The 16,653-nt window shown below is 38.1% G+C and overlaps 1 protein-coding gene across 1 annotated transcript in view; it reads left to right on the top strand.

Moving 5' to 3' along the window:
* Positions 1-15,999, top strand: part of LOC141899448 (protein MAK16 homolog) — a 30,129-nt gene extending 14,130 nt beyond the window's left edge. The window contains exons 6-10 of the mRNA XM_074785758.1: positions 1,186-1,240; positions 1,331-1,405; positions 2,102-2,224; positions 14,699-14,755; positions 15,507-15,999. Coding sequence (XP_074641859.1) covers positions 1,186-1,240; positions 1,331-1,405; positions 2,102-2,224; positions 14,699-14,755; positions 15,507-15,698 — 502 coding nt within the window. The 3' untranslated portion in view covers positions 15,699-15,999. The remainder of the gene's footprint in view (positions 1-1,185; positions 1,241-1,330; positions 1,406-2,101; positions 2,225-14,698; positions 14,756-15,506) is intronic.
* Positions 16,000-16,653: the final 654 nt, after the last annotated feature.

Below are 16,653 nucleotides of genomic sequence, written 5' to 3' on the forward strand. Positions count from 1 at the left end.
TATTGAAGTTGGGAATTTTATATGTAATAAGGATCAATAAAGAATTGAATTGAATTGTCACCTAATACACATGCCATCAGAGGACGCGGAGCTGTATGCGACAGCTTTGCTATTATAAATTGCTATTCTCATGAAACCTGCATACCCCTAATATCGAACATATTTTCTAAAACATTTGGATATTGAAATTATATGTTTACACATTTTTATATTGACCGCTAGTAGCCGCCAATGAAATTCAAGCCGGCCCTACTCAGATCGTAGATAGCTTCGTCATTCCAGCAGCATCCCCATGTCAGGGTCTTACTTTTATATCAGACTTCCAAATCGTGTATACATCCGCCATTTTGACCGAATAATCCGAATTACTTATTATTTCTATTTATGCCTGCCGCTTCTGATATAATCATACATCCTTTTCTATTACAACACGTCTTCTTATGATATTCAATGTAATATAACATTTCGACGTTCAAATAGAGCTCATTATATAATCACAGGAAGACATTCTACATCTTTGTCAATAATATTTTGCCAAATACCTTGTATATGTACACATAGACCTGTGACGTTTTTGCACATCGATTTACGGTTGTCGTTCGTAAAATGATGCTGAATAGATATCATTGTTTAGGTTTCATAATGGTAACGTTTTAGAAGGCGTCAAAAAATTTTTACACCGTATCAACAGGAGTTTTAGATTATGTGTTCATACTGAGCAAACATTTTTATAGGACAATGCTCTTAAGAAAAGCCAGGAATTCCTAAATTCATCTTGTCACTGTGGTTTTCGTTATAAGCCAAATTGTACTAACGAGGTTCGACTGTAGATAATGATAGAATATGTGAAAAATGAATTGATCTGGATTATTATTGCAATATTCGTTCATGCAGTATTCGTCTGTGTTATTTTTAAAATATCACTGTAGCGTGTAATGAATTACATTGAAGCGGATGTATCAAGATTGTCATAGACTGGGATTTTAGTTATCTTTTTGTGTACAAATGAGGTTAAGGATGAAATATCTTCTCTAAACCTGATAATTCAGTTTCCAGCCTAGATTGAACTCTTATGATGTCATTAACTGCTCTTAAGCCGATACCCTATATGAATTTTGTTCCCTTAAAAGTGTGTGTGCCTCATGTAATTACTTTTCAGTTAGAAAGCAATTTTATTTTTTACAGAAGGAAATTAGTGCCTTTACAAACAAAGATTGAACGTCGTGAAAGGCGAAGAGAAGTATGTTCTTTTTGTGGATGTTGTAGTATTTCTTCAATTTTATATCAAGCTATTTTTGTCATTTCGGATTGTACTTATTTTGTGTTTTAGCAAAAGGCCTTAGTAGCTGCACAATTAGAGACAGCAATTGAAAAAGAGTTATTGGAGCGATTAAAGCAAGGAACGGTAAGACCAATGATGTTATGTAGGAAAATATGCTTGTGCTTATCCAGTTGTTTCAAATTCACCTAGACGCATCTGCATTATGGTTGCCCGTATCATAAGCTATTTGGTTCGTTCCACTATATCCGTTTTTGTGCAGCATACGAAAAAAGTGTCAGGGGGCAGCTTGAGGAGTTATACAACGAGCCTGAACGCAAATGGGTTGAAATAAAAAAGTAGAAATAAACTCATATTTTCATAATCTCCAAGGTGACGAGGGCAGGAGGTTTTTCTCTTTTAAGCCAAAAATTATTCACTGAATAATACTTTAATGAGACGAGGGAGGGAGTTTCGATCCATAGGAGGTTAAGTGGACAACAAACCAAGAAATGTTCGGTTTGCTTATTATCTTTATCGAAAACATCTTAACTACAAAATTTCAAACAATTTCAGTACAAAATGGTATATAACCTCCAGGGACACATGCCCATTCATTTTGTGAAGGGCAATTCAAAGTTTATTTCTATACACTTATTCTTGGTATGTCTGTCTGTCTGTCGATGTGTGTGTCTATCACACATCTGTTTTTCAGTTACTTAACTTTCCTGATTTTTAACTGGTGGCCAATTATTCACTCTGGTTTCAATGGATTTAATCTTGAATTTGGATGTCAGTATCGTGTTGATATCTAGTTAATGCATATATGTTGTTTGATTATAGTATGAGGACATTTACAACTTTCCACAAACTGCATTTGACAAAGCCATCCAGGAGGAAGAGCTTGATTCTGAAAGTGAAGCAGAACTTGGAGAGGTAGAGGATCTTCAGGAAGAGGATGAGGAGGTTTGTGTGTCCTTTTGACTTACATCAGCGTCCCTATGCTCGCACACCTAATATCTTTCTGAAAACTTATCAGAACTAAGAGGCAGAACCAAAAGTTGAGTGGCATATGCCCCTCATTAATCTTGTTTTTTCCTACCTTCCTTGATACTTGTGACCACAGCAGTTGCGTGTATTATCCCGGCATGCCTTTAATTTTGGTTTACCTTTGTCAGCAGTATGAGGTTGGCACTGAGCCAATTCATGTAAAATTGGGGCCGTTTTTTTATGTTAGCATTTTTTTATTGGTTCTCGGGTTAAACGACGTATAATCGATGCGATTGAAGACATGATGAAGCTCCGTCGATGACATAGTCAACTTTGTTTCAATTCAACGAAAAACTGTTTTTGGCGGAAAAATTCTTAGCTCTTGCGTATAAAATTGCAATGACCTCAATGGGGGGCGTCGTCTCTACGAGCGAATGTGATGTGCTGTTTTGGGGATATAAAGGGAATTCCGGCGCTACTAGAATAATTAGGCTATGGGAAAGCCATTAATGGCGAACGTTTTGCAAATTTTAAATGCTCATTGCTGGTGAGAATATAATCATTTCACATATCGCCATAGGTAATGTTTCATTTTAATACCTGGTGATTGTGTTGACTGAGATTGAAGTGAGGCGAACGTTCACTACACAAGGCCTCCACGTGTGCGGGGATCGGGAGTGCTAAACATTAGACTGTTGCACACACAAACACACGCTCATACAGACTGCTAACTATATGGTGATGCTGTAACGCTACTTGGCGCCTGCACGTTTGGTATGATAACAGGCTGAATAATCGTCGTAGCAGAAGATGAGTGCTGTGTTTTCTGTTTGATAGAATTTGTAATAAATTGTAATTTCTTGTGACCTGAAAATTCTAAGCAGCAAACTGTATAGGTCGAGGTCTGAATATTGTAGTGGTAAATTCCAGGATTTAAAACGATCTAATACTACGCCCCGGTGTTTTAGCTTCCACGGCCATACATTGGAAGAGGTTCCGTTTCCAAGACTCAATATTCAGCCACCCTCTGATATGTGACATCATATGAATTTTATTTGAATATTTTATCATATTGTGAAAAATATTTTTTGAAAATATAAAGTAGTTTCCCTGCCGTGCCTACCTGTACCCTACAAAATTTTGGATGTAGACCAAAAACAAATGTTTATCTTTGGTCTTATCTTTGAATACAAAATAATTCTTTAAGAAAGATAAAATACAATATAAACTTCTAGAACTTTGAAGTCACAAAGTAAAAAGTTTTTCCAAGCAATGCCCTTACTCCAAACAACCTCAAGCTTTCAAGGTAAACCACACTTTGCCCATGGGCAATTTATTCTAAATTGATTGTTCATTTAACTTGAAACATCATCATTGTTTATTATAACTAATGCATCTTTGTATATGATTATTGTGAAGACTGACAAAACCATGAATATCTGGATTATTGACTTCAGAATGTCCACCCTTGCTCTGATTGCGCTTTAGGTGGGGCCCAGTATGTTGTATGAATGTGTCCATTAGTGTTTTTGGAGAATTATCATCTGGGCAATTCAGTACACAAGGTCATTTTGTATGGCATCACTCTAGACAAATATGATTGTGGAGAAACCTTTCTGCAGGGGGAATTTTCATTCAGGCAATGCGAAAATGTGATTTTTAGCCCACTTGGGACTTAAGTCCCAGCGGGTTATTGCGTTCACTTTTCGTCCGTCCGTCCGTCCGTAGACGGAATCCAGTTATTTTGGGAAGTTTTGAAGACGCTTCAAGGTAACATCTTGATATTTGGGTTACAGATGTATCTACCCTAGACACATCTTCAGCCCAAAAACTGGCCCTGTCAGAATCAAGATGGCCGACTAGCAGCCATTGTTGTTCGCCAAAATCAGCACTTTTTACACATTTTTGAACTTTGTGAGGGAAATTTTGAAGATGCTTTGATCAATTAGCTTGATCTTTCGGATATATGTGAATCCCCCAGGGCCCATTAACATAACAAAAATTGGGTCGGTCGGACTCACGATGGCTGTCCTATGACCTTTTTAGTGCCCAAAAATGTTAATTTTGGCCCGAATTCTGAGTCCTGTAGCTTCCTACTGGTTTGCCATTTCTCATTGCAATTTGTGATGGGTATTCTTTGGAAAGGGATGTTTTATACCTGAGACAGGTATTTTTCATCAGCCAATTATGACGCAATTGGCGGCCATCTTTTTGTCACCAGTACTCATTCGTAAGTGGGAAAAAGTTTTTCCACATTATATTGATACCTAAGCGTATTTTGATACCACAATCAATTAGAAAGTTGTAGCTCATAACGTGTTCTATGATAATGGTGAGTTTTAAGGACATTAGTTTTTCTATATGGTCACCAGGGGGTGTTGAATAATACAATATCTTAGCATTCCTTTATTATATTCGTACCTATGCATATTTTGTAACCACAATCAATTGCAAAGTTGTAGCTCATGACATCATCTATGATTGTTGCGAGTTTTAAGGACATTAGTTTTTCTATATGGTTACCAGGGGGCGTTGAATAGTAGAATAACTTAGTATTTCCTTATTATATTGGTACCTAGGCATATTTTGTTACCATGATCAATTGCAAAGTTGTAGTTCATGACATGTTCTATGATTGTGGTGAGTTTCGAGGTCATTTGGTTTTGAATAAAGTCACCAGGGGGCGTTGAATAGTAGAATGACTTAGTATTGCCATATTAAATTGGTAACGAGGCATATTTTGTCATCACAATCAATTACAAAATCGTAGCTGCTGACATGTTCTATGATTGTGGTGAGTTTCAAGGTCGTTGGTTTTTGTAAATGGTCACCAGGGCGGGCGTTGAATATTGAAATTGTTAGATTGTTGAGCATTTGAAACCACTTCCCAAGTGGGCATGGTGTCCCTGGACCCCTAGTTGTTGTATCAGTTTTACTTATGTTGGATTGGGGTATCATGCATGTATTTTCTATCAACTGTCCATATGGGTGAATATGGGGTTAGGGTTTGCTATATCTAGATAACTACATAAATTCGTTGGAGGTATTTTGTAGGACACATCATCGTCATGGGTGGGGTGTTTCATGTTGATGTGACATTTTCATATTACATGTACTATACAAATGGAGCGATTTTATGACATGGTTTCCAGAGGAAAGGCTCTTTGACTGTGCAACTGAGCATATGAGCATATATTCATACAAATCATTCATTAGAGCATTATCCATTCTCCAAATCCAAGGGAGCTGAATTTTCAAAAAAGGCCTCGTTAAAATCTATATGAGCTTTTTCGCGAAAATCTGAACGCAAAAATATCGGTTCTTAAAGGCCAATCAGAAAGCAAAGACTCCTCTATGATTGGCTTAGCGTCAGAAATCAGCAGGTGTTCACGTGAACCAGCGGTATTGTCAACGGTTTTACTTCCCTATTATATTTCAAGATTTAAAATTGTATTTCAAGATCGATTTGTGGGAAATCTTTAGTTGATTTAGTTTTTGGGAACAATATTTTTATTTGAACTACAGAAAATGTCATCGACAATTGTGCAAAGTCTGGTAAAAATAGCTTTTTCTCAAATCGGATGGAATGCAGGTAACTCAGTACGGTACAGTACTTTTGACTGCCAATCATTGAATTGAGTGTTTATATTGAAATTGTGTTTGGCAGAGTTGACACACATATTGCAGTGCTAATTAATTTAAAATTGAAAAGAGTATTAGGTAAGCATAAGCCTGTAAAAAGTATACCTATTAGTATCATGGACAGAGTACCTGTGTATAATGCGAGTGTGCATTGGAATAGTGCTAGATTTATCGGCAGCATTCAATACAGTCCACGATGTATTGATAAATCGACTGCATGATGGTATAGGTTTGGAAGGATCCCCCATTAATTGATTTTACTTGTATTTAGAAAATAGGGCTCAATTTGTTTACATACGTCTTAATGTTATTTACATACGGCAAAATGTCTTGTCCTACTGGTCTGCAAACTGGCTCTGTCTTATGGCCCTTGTTGTTTTCTGTCTATATGAATCATTTGCTAGTATGGGATCTGCAATTCCTTTTTTGCTGATGACAGCCAGCTTTACGTATGTTTTCATACTTCTGATAGTGAAGATGCAGTTTTTATGCCACTTGGGGTGTTAGATATGTGGACTTGGGCTTTTTGGGGTTAGAAAAATTGACGTGACAGCGATGTGATACCGAGCTCGGTTGCGCGTGTGCGTGGATGGCGTGTTTAGGAATTAGTCTTTTACAATGCGTGTAAAAATCCGCCGCTGTTGGATAAAGCGACAGATTACCAATCGTGGAAAGATGAGATTGAGATATGGAAACTAGTTACGGATTTAGATGTCAAAAAGCAGGCTTTAGCAGTGACGTTGACATTACGAGGACAAGCGAGGGCTGCTGCTCTTGAGCTATCAACGGCATCGTTGAATGCTGACGATGGAATGAAATCTTTGCTTACAAAATTGGATAGTGTTTTTAAGACTGATGACACGGATATTGCATACTCAATATACACAGCTTTTGAGAAATTTAAACGGACTGAAGGTATGTCAATTAATGATTATATAATCGAATTTTAAAGGCTCAACAACCGGTGTGTTAAACGCAACATGCAGTTACCGGAAGCTGTGTTGGCATTTAAAATCTTGGATGGAGCTGGATTACAACAAAAAGAGAAGCAGCTTGCTCTCACAGCTTCACCTACCCTCACATTAGCAAGTATAAAATCTGCTCTCAAGCGGATATTTGGAGAGGCAAAAGTCAAACAGTCTACTGATGACAATTATGATGAATTTCAACGTTATGGTACTGATGTGAAGTTCAAAGGTGAAGAACATGATACATTGTATGCAAATCAGGAAAATCGTGGTGCTCAACATAGATCTGGATTTGGCTCACGGGGCCGTGCAGGCTTTCAGACTAGACGCTCTAGTGTAACTCGCACGAATGTGCCGAGGGGCACGAATCCCATAGATAGATCTGGACGGAGAACTAGATGTGCTGTTTGTGGCAGTACTTTTCCCTGGGCTAAGAACTGTCCGCATAAGGCAGATGAAGTGCATGCTATGCAACATGAAGAGGTTTCTGATGAGGTTGTCCTTTTCGCGAAGAGCTCTGGACAAGACAACACAATTTTCATGACAGAGGCTCTGGGTGCCGCTGTTATTGATACTGGATGTACTAGAACTGTGTGCGGTAAGAAGTGGCTCCATGATTATGTTGACTCATTATCACCTTCCGAAAGGGATAAGATTGTCGTCACATCTTCTAACAGGTTTTTCCGTTTTGGTGACGGTAGGAAAGTACTTTCGTCTGAGAATGTTATACCTGCAAACTTTGATGGTCATACGTGCCGTTTATCTACAGACGTCGTTGATGTAGATCTTCCTCTGCTCCTTAGCAAAGCGTCATTAAAAAAAGCAGATGCCATAATAAATGTAGGTAATGATGAAGTCCATATGTTCGGGAGGAATATCAAATTGGAGCAAACTTCTATGGGACATTACTGTGTTAATATCTGTAGTGATAGATATTATAACGATGATTTTTGTAGTGAAGCGGTATTGATCCTTCAGACTCCTGACGATGTGAAGAGTAAAGAGAGGGCTATGTTAAAACTCCATCGTCAATTTGGACATGCTTCTTTAGAAAAGTTGAAAAATCTTCTAGAGAAAGCAGGAATCAGTGATGCAGAAACTCGTCAAGCTCTAGAAAGAGTCGTTACTCAGTGTCATTTATGTGAAAAGTACAAGAGAACATTAAGTTGTCCAACTGTCTCGCTACCCATGGCCTCAGATTGGAATGAGACAGTTGCAGTAGATCTACATCAGTTAGGAGAATCATTATGGTATCTTCATATCATTGATCTCTACACGCGATACAGTGCGGGTGCTATTTTAAAGTCTAAAAGAGCGCATGATGTTATGGATGAATTCATTAAGCACTGGATTAGCGTTTTCGGCCCACCAAAAAGATTGTTCAGTGACAATGGTGGTGAGTTTATGAATGAAGAAATGATTGAAATGGGAGGACAGTTTGGCATCGAAATATTGACTACGGCAGCGTATAGTCCGTGGAGTAACGGAATTTGTGAAAGGCACAATAGGACACTAACTGAAATTGTTACAAAAATCAAGGACAATAGAGATTGTGACTGGGAGACAGCTTTAGCTTGGGCTCTAATGGCGAAGAATACACTCAGTAATATTCATGGGTATAGTGCACATCAACTAGTTTTCGGCCGTAATCCCAACTTACCATCAGTCTTATGTGACAAACTGCCTGCATTAGAAGGAAGTACCACAGCTAATGGTATTGCAAAACACATCTGAGAAGATAAGAAGGGCCCTTCGAAAACAGGTTCGAACTCACAATGATGAAATTTATAGAAGTGGTGACAAGGTGTTCTATAAAAGGCCCGACCAGTCAACATGGAAAGGACCTGCTCAAGGACCTGCTTATCAACAACAAGATAAGTTTGCCGTAAGAAATGAAACCGAACTGGCAGTTGTACAGTCAAAAAATGGCAGTGATGACGAGAAAATCAACAACGAACAGGATTCCAGTGATAACGAGAAAGTTGACAGCGCATCTACTGGGACTGCGGCGCGACTTGAAGAAATAGTTGTTGATAATATGTTATCTGAGAACCAGACTTTGCCCAACACGGTCGGAAATGTGAACAGTTCTGATGACGCTTTGAATCAGGGAGTGGTTGATAATGAGAAGCCAACCTTAAAAAAGGGTCAGCAGATTAAATTTGAAGTAAATCGAAACACACAGGTAGGGACCATCATAGGCAGAGCTGGAAAGAAAACTGGACAATATAAAGACTGGTACAATATTGCAACAGTAAATTCAGATGGCGAGAGATATCAGAGTTCAGTGGATATAAATCAGTTAGATAATCTTCAAGTTCTCGAACCAACGATTGGCGATGCCGATGTATTAGTAGCGCAATTTGGGATTTTTGACCAAGCTAAAGAAGCAGAGCTAAAAAGCTGGAAAGACCATGGAGTGTACAAAAGAGTCAGAGATAGTGGTCAGCGTGCCGTATCTACCAGATGGATCTGTAATATGAAAGAAAAAGAGGGTGTTCTGGTACCTAAAGCTAGACTGGTAGCGAGAGGGTTCGAAGAAAAAGAACTGTCTGCTGAAAGAGATTCACCTACATGTTCCAGTGAGTCGCAGAAAATAGTGCTAACTATCCTTGCTAAAAAAAATGGCTGCCCAAGTCAATGGACATTAAAAGTGCTTTTCTCCACGGAGACAACTTTGACAGACAAGTCTTTTTGGTACCCCCTAAAGAAGCCTGTGAAAATGGTTATCTATGGCAGTTAAAAAAATGCGTTTATGGTCTCTAGTGATGCTTCTCTGTGTTGGTACAAGAAGGTAAAATCCACCTTGTCTGGTATGGGAGCAAGGATATGTCAATATGACCCAGCTGTTTTCTACTGGCTTGATGAGAATGGTCTACTTACTGGCATACTATTATGTCATGTTGATGATTTTCTGTGGGGAGGTGATGAATCATTTGAAAAAACTGTTATCTGCAAGATTCGAGAGAAATTTATCGTTGGAAGGGAAGATGTACAGGCTTTCAGATATGTTGGTATGCATCTAAACATATCGCAAGATGTCACGACTCTCGATCAGGATTTCTATAAGCAAAATTTAGAATTCGTAAAAATTAGTAGTGTCCGGGCACAAAACCAAAGTGATTGTCTTACTGAAAATGAGAAGACAGCGATGAGAAAAAAAGTAGGTCAGCTTCTGTGGCTTGGCCGTCAAACAAGACCAGATTTAATATTCGATGTCTGCCAGCTTGCATCCTCAATAAAGAAAGGAAAAGTTGGATTTATTTTGGCGTTGAATAAAGTGATTAAAAGAGCTAAAGCTGAAAATGTCAGTATACAATTTCAGTATCTGAAGAATCCTAGAATGTTGGTTTATTGTGATGCATCATTAGGGAATTTATCTGATGGCGGTACTCAAGGTGGCTATTTTATTTGTTTCGTTGGTGAGGATGGAAATATGTCACCAATATGTTGGAGCTCAAAGAAGGTCAGTAGGGTTGTGCGAAGTACCCTTGCGGGTGAGACATTAGCTTTAGCGGATGCGGTTAATGCCGCCTTACCTTTATGCTTGATGTACACTGAGCTTATGTTTGGCAGAAAGGAGTTTGGTTTAGTTGATGTGATATGCCTCACTGATAGTAAATCGCTGTGTGAAGCAGTCGTTTCCAACAAAGCAGTCACTGAGAAACGTCTCAGAATCGATATAGCTGCTATAAAAGAAGTTATTGAAAATGGTGCGCTGAAAGAGCTGCGTTGGATCGACTCGAATAAACAACTAGCTGATTGCCTTACAAAAAAAGGTGCGTCAGCTGCGGGTCTGTTGCAGGCTTTGGAGTCTGGAACTATTCAGTGGACGCTATAAACATTGTTGATGCCATGTAAATAGATAAGCCATGACTTATCAATTTTTGTAATTCCTCAGTAGAAAAGTGTTCTACTCCGTTAGAAAGTTACGACTTGTAATTCTTCAGTAGAAAAGTGTTGTTCTACTCCGTTAGAAAGTTACGACTTGTAATTCTTCAGTGGAAAAGCGTTCTGCTCCGTTAAAAAGAAAGATAGATGAGATTGTTAGATATGTGGACTTGGGCTTTTTGGGGTTAGAAAAATTGACGTGACAGAGATGTGATACCGAGCTCGGTTGTGCGTGTGCGTGGATGGTGTGTTTAGGAATTAGTCTTTTACAATGCGTGTAAGAGGCCTTACTGGAAATTAAGGTGATTATCATGGGGTTCCAGCGGACTATTTTGTTCACATTTCGTGGTTTTATGCTGCAAATTGATATACACCTGCATTAGTTTGGATGGGAATTCGAAAAAAATTTGCTGTACATAAGGCATAACCTTAACAAGAGAAATCCCACAATAAGTTCAGCCAAAACGAGAAACTTAAATAGAAGAGTTATATATATTTGCGCAACGTTTCGGCTAAAGACTATTAGCCATCATCAGGCGTACTGAGTACAGGAGAATATTACAAGATCAAAACAATAGAAGCAGAGTGAGTGATTAAAATATTAGAACATACCTACATTATTTCTCCTTCACCGCTCATAACATTAAACTTAGTGTTGCCCAAAGCTTATTCCTTCGCGCATTAAGGATTTGTGACCCCCTTTTCTTGGATGATGAACTAACCCAGATCAAGACCTCTCTTAATAAATTAGCTTACCCCGACGACATTTTGAATAAAGCTCTCTTGAGAGCCCGTCGTTCACATTTCAGTCACTCTCAAGGGACCCGCGCGCGTAAACAGCCTATTATTGTACCTTTTGTTCCTTTTCTGGAAAAATCTAAAACTCCCCTCCATCTCTTAAACAAACAACTCATTTTTACTTATAACAACAAACTTAGTCGTAATCTTACTCATAACTCCCCCAAAATTGAACCCCTGAACATTGGTCTATATAAAATTCCCTGTAAAGTTTGTAACAAAATATATATCGGCGAAACCGGACGCGATTTACACAAGCGCATTCGTGAACATAAGAATGATGTAAAGAATTTTAAGCCTGAAAGCGGTGTTGCCAATCACGTATACGAAACCAGCCACAATTTTGATTTTGAAAATGCCTCCATAATTTTCCCCTGTTCAGAAAAGATTAAACGACACATTATGGAATCGGCCCTGATTATTGAAAACTTGGAAAATTGTGTTAATTTGAATAACGGTTTCTCCCCCCACAACATTTTGATCTCCAAATTTCTCGCTTCTCTTGTACCCCCGTTATACTAATTCCCTCCATTGTTTTGCCTTTATCATAGTTTGCTTGTTTCCACTCACTCACTGATTATCGCCTTTCATGTTCCTTCTCTTTGTTTTATTTGATTACCCCTCAGCTTGTCCTCCCGTTTTAATCACGTTAGCTTGTGTCTTTGTTTATTAATTACTTTAATCTACATTGCCCCTAGTTTGCCTTGCTTATTTTAGCATTGTTTTCTAGTTGTTATGTCATTACTTTAATCTATTCCCCTTTCAATATTTTAATCACTCACTCTGCTTCTATTGTTTTGGTCTTGTATAAATATCTTGTAATATTCTCCTGTACTCAGTACGCCTGATGATGGCTAATAGTCTTTAGCCGAAACGTTGCGCAAATATATATAACTCTTCTATTTAAGTTTCTCGTTTTGGCTGAACTTATTGTGGGATTTCTCTTGTTATCTTCTTACACGGATATTGTGTATCTTCTCGTCTCAACAAGGCATAACCTTGTGTTAATTTTTGGGACATCCCAGATTATCTATCTTATGTTTCCATCTTGCTTGTTTGGTAATTTTACAAGTTGATACACAGCCATTTTTACCTTCATGACGTTGTCATGAAGGTTATAAGATGGTAGTGAGTCGATGATGTCATTTTCGTGTCACCACTTACAACTTGTTGGTGGGAGTTCAGAGGAAGATTTGTCAAACGAACAAATACTTTAATTTTATTCATGCAGAGTGTGAAATTTCGCTTTTTTAGAATATTTCCCTAAATTATTAGAAAATGCCTTTAAGACCGTGGGAAAGTTTTTATCGTCGAATGGGCGAATCACAGTAGCAGAGTTCACCTGTGATAAGGCGGAAATAGTTCCATATGGAGGCAAAGCTTTTAAATGATTAGACAGTCGGAGGTGGTTTATCAACTTTTGGTTTACCTTTGTCAGCAGTATGAGGTTGGCATTGACTGAGCCAATCCATGTAAAATCGTTTTTTTTTGTGAGCATTTTTTCATCGGTTCTCGGGTTAAACAACGTATAATCGATGCGATTGAAGACATGGAGAACATCCGTCGATGACATGGTCAACTTTGTTTAAATTCGAAGAAAAACTGTTTTTGGCGAGAAAATTCTTAGCTCTTGCGTATAAAATTGCAATGACCTCGATTGGGGGTCGTCGTCTCTACGAGCAAATGTGATCGGCTGTTTTTGGGATATACAGGGAATTCCGGCGCTACCAAAATAATTATGGGAAAGACATTGATGGCGAACGTTTCATTGGACTAGGTGTCGTCTTTGTGCGAATTTTAAATGCTCATTGCTGGTGAGAATATAATTATTTCACATATCGCCATAGGTATTGTTTCATTTTAATACCCGGTGATTGTGTTGACTGAGATTGAAGTGAAGCGAAAGTTCACTACACAAGCCCTCCACGTGCGAGGGAGTGCTAACATTAGACTGTTGCACACACAAACACACTATCATGCATCATATATGGCGATGCTGTAACGCTTCTTGGTGCGTGCACGTTTGGTATGATAACAGGCTGAATAATCGTCGTAGCAGTCGACACCCTCTATGTGACATCATATGAATTTTATTTGAATGTTTTCATATTGTGAAAAATATTTTTTTGAAAATATAAAAAAGTTTCCCTGTTGCGCCTACCTGTACCTTACAAAATTTTGGACGTAGACCATAAACAAATGTTTATCTTTGGTCTTATTTGACTACAAAATGATTCTTTAAGAAAGATAAAATACAATATTAACTTGTAGAACTTTCAAGTCACGAATTAAAAAGATTTTTCAAGCAATGCCTCTTACTCCAAACAACCTCTAGCTTTCAAGGTAAACCACACTTTGCCCATGGGCAATTTATTTCAACCATACTGCTGCTATTTTCCCAATCAAATTGCTAGATTTCGATCGTTTCTCTAATTCGCCTGTAATTTGCAATGAATCATTTTAAAAATTAGCTTGAAGATTGGGTCCACCCATGATGTCCACCCCTATTGTAAAAAAATGTCATTGGTGATCAAATATGGCTGCCATTGGGGTGGCCATCTTGAATTTCTTGTTTGCACGATGCAGCCCACAATTCTTGATGCATTTTCATGATACTAGGTGTAAGAATTTTGGTAGGTGAAATGTCTACCCTTATTGAAAATTGAGTTCTAGTATGGCCACCAGGGTTGCCATCCATCTTGGATTTCTTATCAGCACGATGCCTACACCAATTCTTAATGCATTTTTTCATGTAGTGTGATCTTTTGGGTAGCTAAAATGGGCTTGTCTTTTCATGTAAGGATATATTAACAGATAATGAACATTATCGCCACATAGCCTATACCATCTTAACTATTTTAAAACTTGTTACATCGTTACAATGTCAATCTCTCTGTAAAACTTTGAATACTGAATCATTATTCTTCTACTGCGTCATGAAGGTAGTGGCCCGTGGGCCTCTTGTTAGGTGAAGTCACCTACATGTTAAGTATTTGTCCCAACCACGTAGTTTTGGATATGTACCGAATCCTATGTCAAGTATAAGTAGACTGCAAATTTGCTGTCATAGATGTTTCTTGGCTCGATATTTAAATCTAATTTTTCTAGATATTTAAGTTTGAAATCATTCACATTTTGTATTATCTATCAGGCTGAAATTGAGTATATTGCTGAGGAAGATTTTGATGCAAGTGATCTTGAATTAGAGGTAAGACATTTCCAAAAATATTTCATTATTTGATACACTTCTACACTGTAGTGGCAGCTATTTGCTATCGGAAAAAAGATGTGACTTAAGCTAAGCTCAGGTCCACTTATGATCCGATCATCTCGTCGGGATGAGAGTCTGCAATTTTTTTCATGGGAGATTGTTTCGATATGAGTTTACTTACTCGATATGACCACGACGAATTGATCACAGATCGATCGTAAGCTGAATCGCAAGGATTCAGCGAATTCTATTTTTACGACCCGATCAGATAGTTGCAGCCAATCAGCAATGACAATCACATGACTTTGAGACTCGGTGATTATCGAGTTGTAGGTACAGCCTAACCCTAACCTTACTCTATTGTAATGCAAAAAATTTTTCCCAACTCTTGACCTTATGTGTCTGTGGTTAAAAGCTGGTATTTACGTAGTCCTTGCTACCTGGATATGGGAGTGATAATCCGACAATTGTTACCGTGGTTCATTATATTGGTGAACATGAGAATAATAAAAATCGTTGTGTATGATGCAGTTGTTGACTGTAATGCTAAGAAGGATTTGATATGCGATCAGGATGGCACGTTCGGGTATGGCAAAATCCTATTTGTAGCTCATATTCCGTAGTTCCGCAAAGTGAGGACCCTCTGGCAATCGTCATGAAGTCCAGAAAGGGTGCATTTCTGAGAAAACAGGCATCATTATTCATATTTTCAATGATTGTTTGAGTTTGATTATCTGTCTTATTGTAGGAAACCGTGAAACTAGCTGGTGAAGAATCCTCATCGGATGAAAGTTCTGAGTCCGGTGAAGAGGTCTGGACTAAAAGAAAAAGTGGAAGCAAAAAGTCACAAAAGTCACTGTTGGGTAGAGGAAAACGAGCTCGAGTCGAGATAGAATATGAAGAGGAAGCAGACAGACCGGCTAAATTAAAAGCTACTTGATAATATAATAAATTCCTTTTTTTGATTTATATCATTCAGTCTTTTTAACTATACCCAGTTTTACTTGATATTTAAGGACTTCACATTGAGGCTTAAGCTCGTTCTGGGTGGCATTTCGGACTACAATGCAAAAACTTTTTCTGTTTAAAATATTTAAAAACTGCGGCAGCAGGGTTGATTGTATGCATATTTTTTTGAACGTGGATATGTCTCATTCCCTGGCCGTGTATGATAAATCAACAGTTATAATTGTAGAAATGAAATGCTGCCAGCCGGGCCTAGGGTTAATACCTTCTTTTTGTGATGAAAATAAAAATCGACCGGATAGGTCAATTTGAAAAATATTGTAACGATTTTATTTGTTTAAAATCGAGTGTTGTATTGCGTGAGGTCAGGACTGAAACCTACTATGCACTGGCATGCAAGTTTTTTTATCTTAAAATAGGGATTATTATTATTTGTTTATTTGGTTGGTAAATTTCGTTTGATTTTTTGATCAAGTCAAAATCTTTTAATCAAGTTTTGATCGAGTCAGTGCCCCTTACAGACCAACCACACCTGCCGGGAACGAAACAGGGGGTCTGATTTTGTCCATTTTTATATTTTTTGGTCGTTTTCTACGTATGAATAGTCCGACTGTAGTTTTTTCTCTGGTAGAGTTGATGTAGAAGTCCTCTAAGTTGATTGTCCCACGTGTTGACCAGATAGAAAGGAAGCACATTTCGAAACACAAATTTTTCAGATGAGAGAATGGTCCTAGGGTATCCAAAGTGTAGATGTATGACATTGACGGTGCAGCCCCGATGAGGAGGGGTTTCTCCGTCAAGGGGTGCGTAGCACGCATGCATACGTACGTACGTACGTTCGTACATACATACATACATACATACATACATACATACAGATAATTAACAAATGATAAACGTACATAGACGCCAATAAACACACACATAAA

The sequence above is a fragment of the Tubulanus polymorphus genome, chromosome 2, assembly GCF_964204645.1.
Source record: "Tubulanus polymorphus chromosome 2, tnTubPoly1.2, whole genome shotgun sequence".
Taxonomy (NCBI): Eukaryota; Metazoa; Nemertea; class Palaeonemertea; order Tubulaniformes; family Tubulanidae; genus Tubulanus; species Tubulanus polymorphus.